The 11,177-nt window shown below is 38.4% G+C and overlaps 2 protein-coding genes across 5 annotated transcripts; one reads left to right on the top strand and one right to left on the bottom strand.

Moving 5' to 3' along the window:
* The first annotated feature begins 60 nt into the window (after positions 1 to 60).
* Positions 61 to 7,300, top strand: LOC106627600 (pancreatic triacylglycerol lipase). 3 transcript variants are annotated; one of them, XM_014247766.3, is made up of 6 exons: positions 61 to 381; positions 3,329 to 3,535; positions 3,597 to 3,959; positions 4,056 to 4,298; positions 4,430 to 4,618; positions 4,684 to 7,300. In XM_014247766.3, the coding sequence occupies exons 2-6, from the start codon at positions 3,466 to 3,468 to the stop codon at positions 5,361 to 5,363; spliced, it is 1,545 nt and encodes a 514-aa protein (XP_014103241.1). In that variant the 5' UTR covers positions 61 to 381; positions 3,329 to 3,465; the 3' UTR covers positions 5,364 to 7,300. The 3 variants fall into 3 exon arrangements, with proteins under 3 accessions (XP_014103241.1, XP_014103240.1, XP_036225200.1); XM_014247765.3 differs by having other exon boundaries at positions 61 to 278; XM_036369307.2 differs by lacking the exon at positions 61 to 381 and adding an exon at positions 427 to 445.
* On the bottom strand, positions 5,808 to 10,707 carry AspRS-m (aspartyl-tRNA synthetase, mitochondrial). Of its 2 annotated transcripts, XM_014247762.3 has the most exons (12): positions 10,509 to 10,707; positions 10,162 to 10,288; positions 9,880 to 10,084; positions 9,588 to 9,817; positions 9,259 to 9,511; positions 9,020 to 9,198; positions 8,859 to 8,948; positions 8,180 to 8,796; positions 7,630 to 8,113; positions 7,367 to 7,546; positions 7,171 to 7,299; positions 5,808 to 7,091 (listed from the first exon to the last, which is right to left on the bottom strand). In XM_014247762.3, exons 3-12 carry the CDS (start codon positions 10,079 to 10,081, stop codon positions 6,201 to 6,203), a joined length of 3,255 nt encoding a protein of 1,084 aa, XP_014103237.1. In that variant the 5' UTR covers positions 10,082 to 10,084; positions 10,162 to 10,288; positions 10,509 to 10,707; the 3' UTR covers positions 5,808 to 6,200. The 2 variants fall into 2 exon arrangements, with proteins under 2 accessions (XP_014103237.1, XP_014103236.2); XM_014247761.3 differs by lacking the exon at positions 10,509 to 10,707 and having other exon boundaries at positions 10,162 to 10,408.
* Positions 10,708 to 11,177: the final 470 nt, after the last annotated feature.

Below are 11,177 nucleotides of genomic sequence, written 5' to 3' on the forward strand. Positions count from 1 at the left end.
CAAAACTACGCATATGTATGTATGTAACTATTGTTTATATTCAAAACATTAAAGGTAGGTACTGCGGTTAGTAGAGTACAAGCAACGGAAGTCAACGGTTGTGTGTAACGCGAAAGACTGTGTATTCACATGCCTACCTACGAAAAATGTTTACGAACCACAAGAAAGCACTGCTGAATTATTACATGTATTGATTTTTAACTAGAAACTCATAAATTATAACAAATAAAGTGCATAAAAATATTCAATTTATGTGTGGGTGATTATGTAAACGTCAAGTAAGTGAAGCAAAACAAAGAAAAAGTGTAGAAAAACACTTTGAGTGAAAACAATGGAAAATACAATTGTGTGAAAAAACGCTAAATTCTCAGCCAGACATAAGTATATGTGTACACAGTTGTGTTTGAAGTGACAGCGATGGTATTTTTCTAATGTGACAGTGACAGTCAGTAATTTCAGTTCTAGAAAATACCGTAAAAACCCTAATTAATTTTAACTTGAAACGTGTTGATAATACTGTTTCTATTTTAATTCGATAGATTTTCTTTTGCAGAAAGCGTTTGCAATATTGGTGATTGGTTTCTTTTAGTGCTGTACCTATTCTTTATATGTCTCTCAATTAATTAATTAAATCACAGTGTTTAAGAAGCCGTTTTTTTTTAGAGATTTGCACTTTATTTGCTATGAATGAAATATTTTGGATCACGAGGTAATTTAGTCTCGTTTGTCAATATCCAACTGTGTTTGGTTTTGTTCCGTTTCATTCTTGTCTATTCCTTTCTTCCAAACTTTCATAAAGGATTTCCTGAACTGCACCGAATATGAAAAAAATACAAACAAACTAAAGTGTTATATATTAAAATATTAGAAATTCCAGCAAGTTTTCAGAACTGCGGTTATGTAAACAAATTTCCGTATCCACAACTCACTTCCGTTTAGATAGACGAGTCTAACATTTGTATTGTTGTATGATAGGTATGAAAAGAGCGCATACCTCGTTAGAAGCCATTACACATACCTTAGTTCTTCGTTTTCAAAATATTCATTTAAAAATTACATGATTACATGGTCACATGTTTGCCATAATTCGTCTGGTTTTTGATTATTGCCCGACGGTTAGCATCCGACATCTTGGTTTGTATCGCTTATATTGCTAACATTTAATTTTTTGTCAATGAAGCCGCATCAGATATGATATCTGTGATTAGCTAGGATCTTATGTTTGATGTGTACGAGAGGCGAGTACACGCAGAGAAGAGAGCATTATATAGCCGATCAGACAGAATGGTATTTACATAGATGAGCCATTTGTCAGCTTTCTTCGCAATTCCTCCGGATATACCCTGTTTTTTGCCACGATGTTTGTAACAGCCAAAAGCAAACGTCAGAGTCCCTATATACAATATATTATATTATATATATATTTATTAATATATCAGTGTGACGAGCTGATTCGATTTAGCCATGTCCGCCTGTCCATCTGTATATACCACAATTATACACTTAGTGTTTGAGATTACGATCTGATATTCCCTGAACTCGTCTATTCCTCAGCAACAAACTGATCATTGTCGAAACCGCTGATATCGGACAATTATAGCATATAGCGGTTATACATATTGACCGTTCAAACTCAAGTATCTTGACGAAATTTGGCATGGATTATTATCTAACGCATCGCTATAATCTCCAAACATATTGTTTAGATCGAATCACTATAGCATATAGCCGTCTTTCCAACCGATCAAAATGAAGATAAAAATCTTTTTATACCGCTATATGCTATAAAAATGCACCTTTGAAGGGTGTTATAGCTTCGGTGCAGCCGCAGTTAACTTTTTTCTCATCGTTTTATACTTTCACTAAAAAAATGTTGATAGGTATACCGATCCAGCGTACGTTTAACGTGAATCCAATGAGTTGCCGCAAAGAATTGACGCATATCTGCACTTAATCTCCATGAGAGCATCAGGGATTGTTGAAATTCAATTAATAAAGCGTAATCAAAGTGAAAGCCTGTTGGTGATTACAGATCTGTCACGTTTCAATTAAGTTAAAAGCGTAGAGGCCTACAACAACCACACAAGTAATATTATATGTATTAAGTTGCATTTAATATTGTATTTGCAAGCAATCGGCGAGCACCACGCCATGCCTCAAAGGCACTAACAACAATTGGCAACGTGTTTAACATGTGTAATGCTAAAAACTAATCCGTAATCTCAATTAAACTTCGAAAAAAACTAAAAAAAAATACAGTAACAATTTAGACACGTTCGTTGCTTGTACAGGAATTCAACAGCTTTGGTGACGCTGTTGCTTTTTGCTTCTTTTTCACCGTAGGCATAAAGCACGTCCGGGCATTTACCGTTTAAAATTAACCATATATTGCTTTGCACTTTACTCGTCATATTTCCTTTGCTTTCTGCTTTTATTTTTTTGTTTTTGTTTTGATTTATAATCTAAAAGGTCTCGGCAAAATAGCAATCAACCATCAATCAAAGCCATGAAGAAACTCTCACTTACGCCTGCGCGCGCATTTCGCTTACGCTCGATTCATTTGGAGGTATGCAATATGCTGCTAAGCGCTTACCTAATGGCCATTTGCGTGCGTTGCGTATCGAAGAGGTGACGCGAATTTCACTACGATGTTGTTAAGCGAAGCTTCGAATACGAATTTACCAATGGCATTGGAAAGAAGAATAAGACATAAAAAGTAGTAATATTCGAAAAATACATTTTTGAAACTTTGGATTTGATCTAAAGAAGAGTATACGTTCTGAAGCACATTTCCTGGGGACTTTTGATCACATATCAGTCCTTGAAGATCACTTCCGCATAGATACTTTATAACCGTATAAGTATCTGACTTCGCACAGTAGGCCTTCTCTCCCACTGTTATCATCAGCGGGAAAAAGTAACTTTTTGTCTACGTTCGCCTGCTATAGTAAACCGTCTGCAGTTTTATGTCGGGGTAACTACCATTATCTGCATTTGTTAAAGATTTTCCGATGAGATTCAGTTCAAAATAGCGTGCAAATCGTTTCTTCGTTCTCTCGAACAATTCAGGAACCGGTTCGCCGCATTAACTATCATTCGAACTTCTAAACAATGTAGACATTAGGTCGGACTTTAAGAGGATTATGAAGTATCACTCTTGTTCGTCGAGAAAGAATTTTAATCCTCAATTACAGACCTCTGCTATTTCCTTCCTGTCGTCCTTCAAACACTTGTTCCCTATCTGCCTCAAGATACTTTTGTCACTATTCACCGTAAGATACTAAGGAACCGCATAGAAATATCATAAACCAACGTTACCTTCTTTTAGTAAATTATATCGAGGAAGGCCTGGTGTGTCAAAAGATGGATACAGTCTTATAGTATTCCGAAAATAAAGCATCGTTACATAGCTTTAAGTGAATCAATTGTGATAATAAAAAGAAATTAAGTAGCATAGCATAAATAATGTGTACAACAACGACGCAACAATATACAACAGTCGTTCCGAGCTTCCTCAGGACCATTTCGATTATAGGTAAGAAGTCAAGCGTACATAATATTGAACTTCCGCAAACCATTAATTTTTTGCTTTGTAGTTATATTTTCACTAGTCAACTGCCATGCCAAGTCATTGCTCAACTATGATCAAATGCAATCACTTACGAGGGTTCCAACAACGACAACCCTAGCGCCGACCACAGCCCCCCCACCAACAATGCGCGATATAGTAATTGGACCCTGTCGTTGGGTGATCGGACGCAAATGCCCCGATAAAGATGTGCGCTTCTACTTGTACACTCGGCGCAATCCACAGCAGCCTCAGTACTTAAACATAGACGAAACGTCCGATAAGTCCAATTTGACCAACTCGAACTTTAATCCGCGTTATCAGACAAAGATTATCATACACGGCTATAATGCGGATATGTATATGAACTCCATGCAGCGCATGAAATATGGTGAGTGGTACACATTACTGACAGCGTCTCAATACCTTAGTACACTGGAATGCATTTCCGGCTTTGTCTCTTTGTCTCTGTTCTGTATTTTTTCAGAATACTTAATGCGCGGTGAGTACAACATTATCTTTGTGGATTGGGCTGTGCTGGCGCCAGGTCCATGTTATGTCAACGTCGTACATAATACCAAACATGTAGGTGCTTGTGTAGCTCAACTTGTGGAACGTATTTTGGAGACAGGCACCACCGATATGCATGTCATCGGATTCTCGTTGGGCGCACAGCTAACGAATTATGTTGCGCGAAATTTGGGCTCATTTCAGTTGCCGAGAATAACAGGTTGGTACACAAATGAGGAATACTTTGAAGCTAAAGACCTTCTACAACCCATCTTGAATATCTTAAACTCTTCATTTCTCGTATGCTCATGATTACAATACGCTTTTGAACAATGGTTGTCAAACTTTCAGGTCTCGACCCGGCCATGCCGTTTTTCATCACCTCCGGCATCAATGATAAATTGGATCCCACTGACGCTGCTTTCGTCGATGTAATACATACGAATGCCTTTGTACAGGGTAAAATAGAGCGTTGTGGACATGCGGACTTCTACATGAATGGCGGTATATTACAGCCCGGTTGCAATAGCGAAAACACAAGTGAGTACGCCGGTAAATTATTTTCAGACCTTTAAAATTACATACATATTTATTTTTTCACGCAGATCCATTTGCCTGCAGTCATCAGCGCGCTGTCGAATATTTTGCGGAATCGATACGTTCACGTAAAGGTTTCTGGGGTTGGCCTTGCAGCTCGTACATCTCATATTTGCTCAATATGTGTCCGCCCACAAATTATCTAATCGAAGCGGGCGAAGATATAAAGCTTAGCACAAAGGGTATGTTTCTAGCGGAGACTAATGATACAGCGCCGTACGCTTTAGGCAAATGGACCGATTTACCGACATTGGGTAGACAAAAGCCTACCATTAATAATGGGCGAATCACGATAACGTTGCCACAACCGTCGGCCTTCCGTGATCCCTTGTTGCAGCAAGTGGATCAATGGAATAAATTAGACTCACATTTCAATGGCATTGAACCACAACCGACGCCATATTCACAAGATCCCAACGGCGAAAATTGGACTTACTTCAGTGGCACTGGCACCGGTGACATAACCGATACTTCGCAGGCCGGTAATGATTCAGTTGGCTCGGTGGAAGAGCAAAGTTCAGAGGATGTACAGAAAGTGCATGAAACCCAAATTGAATGGCTGGAGTATCGCCGAAATCTGACCAATGGCCATATAGAAAATAGTATTTTTAAAGTGCCTCATATTGAAGGTGCAGAGTTGAATAGCAGAAAGCTAAGCAGACAGCCGCGCGGAAATGAAATAAACTGATAAGTTATAAAAGTGATTAAATGTTTAAAAATATAAACTCTTTGAAAACAGAATTGGATTTATGTGAAAGTTTAACTGTTTGGACTCGAACCTATTATGTGTTTTGAGACGGGTTTGGCCCAGATTTTTCGAAGGCTTACTGTTTTGTTGGAGTAATTCTAATTGAACAACGTGATAAAAGCTCAGACACTGTGTGGATTTGTTAAGTTTGAATCACAGGTTGAAGAATTTTTAGATGTGGCCAAGTTTGGACTGAACGAACGCGTCTGATTGGTGGCGCGATTTTTCATACAATTCCCACAACAGCCGGTTCTACGTTTCCGGAATTCAACCAGATTTCATCCGGTCAAAGGCTGTTATTTCCGCGATTGGTAATAAGCCGACCATTTTTTACTTATTATGCCAACTCTTAAAACTTAACAGCAATTAAAAAAACTGAGACACTTTCGTTTTTGGAGTACTTTCTTTATTGGTGTCCCTTTTCTTAATTTTAAACGAATTTTTATTCAGTAAATCAATTAAATATGAAATTACGTTTTTGTGTGAAATTTCTTTGAATAATGTCCAATAAGTATAAACAAATAGTTAAATACGCTCCTGCAATACCGGTAAAATTCTTAATACGTATACATACAGATATATTGTGAAATATTAAGCTTCCAATGACTTTGCTTCTTTTTAAAGAATAATAAAACAGGAGGCTTCTTTTTTTGTTTTTAGTAAATAATCAGTATATATATAATTAATGTTTAGATAAAACTATGCATAACGGCATGATGCACGCTAGAGAAACTTACACACATGCATGTGTATATATGTTTGTTAAAAGTAAGCGCTTTACTTTTTTATTGCGGCGGCAACGCTTCGCTTAGACCTTGCGGTTGCTTTTGGAGCTACAGTGGGTGTGGAAGCAGCAGGAGCATCGCCTGTTTGAGTTTTGGTCGTAGCTTCGGAAGGCTCAGTTTTAATTGCCTTTTGTGTCGCCGCTTTTTCTCCATCGTCCATTGAATCGACAGCAGTTACTTCGTTTTCACCCTCAGTAGCTGGCTTCAAATCTTCATTATCGACCAACATGCCATCAGTGGGCGGTTCCGGTGATGGTGTGCCCCGCACGGCATCCGGATCATCATCCTCGATTTCATGCTCGGTCGATTTATTTGTACTCTCTAACACGGCTATATGATAGAGCGCCTTCTCTTCATCGGAAATGGGCACGGGCGCATTCGAGAGCGGATCACGACCGTTCAACGATTTTGGGAATGCAATAACATCACGCATTGAACGCGCACGGCATATAATAGCAATTAGACGATCAAGTCCCAGTGCGATGCCACCATGTGGCGGACAACCAGACTCCAATGCGGTTAACAGATGATGCAAATGCTCATGTGGTATCTTAAGGATTTGTTCTAGTACGAAATGTTGCATATCACGATCGTGTATACGTATTGAACCGCCACCGATTTCCTGTCCATTCAATACTAAATCATAAGCTTGCGAACGCACCTTTTCCAATTGGTCATCTTTGGCATTCATGAATACTTCCATATCGTCCGGGTGTGGTGCAGTGAACGGATGATGTACACTCTCCAATTGATTCGTTTTTGGATTATGCTCAAACATTGGAAAATCGATTACCCAAAGGAATTTGTTCTCTTTACGCTCACGCTTAACTTTTTCTGTATTGAAATTATGATAGTCGAGGCGTATGCGACCCAATAGTGTTTGCTGTCAAGAGAGAGAGAGAGGAAATACAGTGAATCAAAACTAGTGACCAGTTTATACACAATTTCAATACAAAACTTACAGTTTCACGCTTTTCACCAATACCGAGGAACAGCAGGTCATTTTCTTCTAAAACGAATTTCTCAATCAATTCGTGCGCTACATCATCGCCCAATAATTTGTTTAAACGCTCGAGCACGTCCTTATATTGCTGTTGGCAAAGAGAGAGTGATGCTGATTTTGGTTAACGGAGAGTCGATTGTCAGGTTACTACTTACCAAAAATTTGCGTACAAATAATGTACCGTTAAATTCCTTGCTGATGCTCTCGTAATGTTTGCGTGCAGTGGAGTTCCAAATGGCCTCAGTACCGCGTATAACAATGGCATAAGCACCCAAATTAGAAAATTTCTCAGCGAACTTCTCATTTTTCTCAATTATATCTGTTACATTTTGCAACTAGAATTTTGTGTATAGAAAAAATTTATATTTAAAGCAAATTTTGTAGACTTTTAGCTATAACTGCACATTATGACACTCACTGTGAAGCCGAAACGTATATCGGGTTTGTCGGTGCCATACTTCTCCATGGCTTCCTCATATGTGATTCGTCGGAAGGGCGTCGTAATGCCGGGAAATTGTTTCGGCCACGAATAACGCAACAATTCTTCAATTAATTTCATAACATCGTCACGTGTTGTGAACGACAACTCAATATCGAGCTGTGTGAACTCAGGCTGGCGATCCGGACGCGTGGCCTCGTCACGATAGCAGCGTGCCACTTGGAAGTAACGATCAATTGCGCCAGCCATCAACATTTGCTTGAACTGTTGTGGACTTTGTACGAGTGAATAGAAGTGTCCCGGTTTGCGGGTAGGCACAACGAACTCTTGTGCGCCGCCTGGAGTACGACGGAAGAGTGTGGGTGTCTCCACTTCGACGAAACCCAAAAAGTTAATTAGATATTCACGCATGCGCATTATGACGGCGGAACGCATGCGAAGATTATGCTGCATATCGGTGAATCTGCATGAAAAAAAAAAAAAAAATTATATATAAAACATGAAACGTGAAATCATATGTGTAATGCACCTCAAATCAATGTAGCGATGTGTCAAGCGTAAACGCTCACCAGCGCGATTATAGCGTCGCACTTCAAATGGCAAATTCTTCTTAGCCGTATTGAGCACTTCTACACTTTCCGCCTCGACCTCAATCTGTCCGGTTTTCATATTTGAATTTATAGTGGCGGCTGGTCGTGGTATAACCGTGCCCTCGACACGTATAATGGACTCCAGCGAGAAGCCATCTGGATTTTTCTCTAAACCTTTAGCTTTGGTTGTGATCAGCACTTGTGTTTGTCCGTAACCATCGCGAAGTATGAAGAATTTGCCCATACGTTGAAACTCCAACCAGCCACAAATTGTCACCTTTTCGTTGACATTATCTATGGTCAATTCACCGCATGTATGCGTACGTCCAGCAAATTTATTCAAATCGGCTATTTTCGTCTTTTCACCAGCACCACCTCGACTGCCGGCACCGTTATCAGCGGCATTGCCATTATTAGTTGCTTCTTCAGCTTCTAAATCATCGATTGACATCTTTTGCACTTTCTCTTTGTTTTTAATGGGACCTTCATAGGGATCATCGGGATTCAAGATCTTTACATTATCCACCAATATCTCTACTTCGCCAGTGTCGTATTTCTAAAATGAAATTTAAAAATTAATACATTTTCAAAAACTAGTCTAAAACTTGTTGCACATACCAAATTTATATTGGCACGCGGTCGCCCTAAAACTTTGCCTGTAACTAACACTACGGTGCCTTCAGGCGCACTGACGCAAGTTTCTTGCAGCTGTTATTAAAAAAAGTTAACAAAAAAGTATAAATTATTATTTAAAAAATTTATAGTTTAATATTGCCCACCGTTTGGTCCTCAACTATGATTTGCGTCTGTCCGTAGCCATCTTTCAACTGTAAAAATTTTACTGTTTTGGATTGTGGTATCCACCCGACTAGCGTAACATTTTTGCCGATATCTTCACGTCGCAAATCATTGCATGTAAACTCACGATTTTCAAAATACTTTAATATATTTTCATTCTCTGCAGTTAAAAAGATATATTTAGTACACATACGCGTATAAATTAATAGTTCTCACTCACTAGCTATCTTGTATTCAGTGCTGGTGATACCACAGTTATTCTGCTTTGCCATTGTGCTGTAAGTACGCTTATTGCCCATACTTTTAACACCCGTAGGAAATTCAATATTTACAATTTCTTGAACTTCCACTTCGATTTCTCCGGTCGGCATAGTTTGATTGCAGGAATTTTGTGGGCGTCGGTGTACAACGCCAGTTATGGTTAACGTAGTATTTTCCGGCATATTCTGCATGCGACGTGCTATGCGTGGATACTATGGACGATAAAAATAAAATTTTCATATAAAATATAAACCATTATTTCAATATTTTTTTTTTGCGCAAGTGTACCTTATCTTCCAAAATAACCAATTGTGATGCGCCACCATTTCGATCACGTAATTCTACAAATCGTGCAACACGCTTTTTAATAAGCCGTCCCGTTAACTCGACCAACATGCCCATATGGCTGGCGCGCAGTTCACCGCATGTCATGCGCGCTGGTGGTGGCGGTGGCGGGTTCATATTAAAATTGTTCGCCATTGCGCTCATCAATTGCATGAGATCGTTAGGTACTTGTCCTATGGAGAAAAAATAAATTCATTCAGCACAATTGAAATAATTACATCATAATCATACTCACTATTAAAGGGATTGATATCGTTGGAGCCGCAATAGTTGTTATAACCGTTATTAAAACCACCATTTCCACCATAACCACCACCTCCGTAACCGCCGCCATTATTTCCATAACCACCGCCACCCCCTCCATAACCGCCCCCATAGCCACCGCCACCATATCGGCCACCGGCACTCCCAGTACCAACACGATTGCGACCGCTCATTGACTGCAGTTAAATAGAATGTCCGGTTTTCAATATTGAAATTCGAGTACTACTACCCTTAAATCGAATTAGGTACTTACGTGATTTACCGGTACTGCTGTTACTGCCGCTTCAGAGTTTTTTATTAGCGCAGTCTGCTTTGCTCCTATTGTCTCGACTGTTGCAAGCCTGTTCAAGTAACTGATTTGTTGACTACGCCACAAACTCCTGGAAATTAAGAGCATTGTTCTTACATAAACGAAATTTATAACAAAATAATTAAAATATATTCAGTAATACGTTCCCCAATCACATGGGAAGTAACTAAATATCAGTCAGCGATTAAAATGTATCCCCCTCGTAAGCGCTGCACAACGAAAAAGTGATGCAAAAGGGAAATCAAAAATTTAGCAGAACAATACAAACGCTGACGTCGGCGTCGACGTACCTTTCTTGGAATTTTAACACTATTTTAGCGCAAGTTTTTCTACTTTTTATAATCACTGATCGTTTATAATGTTTGTAACTTCACTAATGTATGAATTTATTACTAAATTGCACAATAAAAGCAACTACTATCAGCAAATAGTAGATAAATTAAGGGCACAAGAGCGAATACCGAAAAATCGCACAGACAGACTAAACGACGAAGCACGAAACGAAACAGAAGCGCAGTGAATGACGCAGTGTTCCCAATTTTCAACAATTTTTCTCCCTAAAACTCCTACAATAACTCCGTAATTCCCCTAAAAAGTAATTTTTATTAAAATAAGTAATAAACTATTATTATATATGTTATATATTCAATTAAGTAATATTTACAAATACAAATAATCAAATATTATTGAATTAATACTTAATTTAAAATTATATATATAAAATAAAAATCATTTAGCAACATTTTGTACTACTATATATTTATTTGATCTAATATTCCAAATATCACAATCATACATAAAAGAAAAATAATAGATTCATGTCGTATTATCAAAGCGTATAGGCGTCCTTACTACGCCTCGATGTGAACTTAATCTGTAACCTATTTTTCATATTTCAGTTCAAATATACACAAGGTAAAGAAAATACCCCAAAAAATATAAAACACCTAATAAATACC

Source organism: Bactrocera oleae, chromosome 3 (assembly GCF_042242935.1).
Source record: "Bactrocera oleae isolate idBacOlea1 chromosome 3, idBacOlea1, whole genome shotgun sequence".
In the NCBI taxonomy this organism is placed as follows: domain Eukaryota; kingdom Metazoa; phylum Arthropoda; class Insecta; order Diptera; family Tephritidae; genus Bactrocera; species Bactrocera oleae.

Bases quoted from the DNA above. Each gene is read 5' to 3' on its own strand.
- LOC106627600 (XM_014247766.3), top strand. From the start codon at position 3,466: ATGTGTACAACAACGACGCAACAATATACAACAGTCGTTCCGAGCTTC. The intron at 3,960-4,055 runs GTGAGTGGTACA...GTATTTTTTCAG, and splicing joins CATGCAGCGCATGAAATATG to AATACTTAATGCGCGGTGAG. The intron at 4,619-4,683 runs GTGAGTACGCCG...TTTTTCACGCAG, and splicing joins TTGCAATAGCGAAAACACAA to ATCCATTTGCCTGCAGTCAT.
- AspRS-m (XM_014247761.3), bottom strand. From the start codon at position 10,305: ATGCTCTTAATTTCCAGGAGTTTGTGGCGTAGTCAACAAATCAGTTAC. The intron at 8,797-8,858 runs GTATGTGCAACA...ATTTCATTTTAG, and splicing joins CGCGTGCCAATATAAATTTG to AAATACGACACTGGCGAAGT. The intron at 7,092-7,170 runs GTAAGTTTTGTA...CTCTCTTGACAG, and splicing joins TTGGTGAAAAGCGTGAAACT to CAAACACTATTGGGTCGCAT.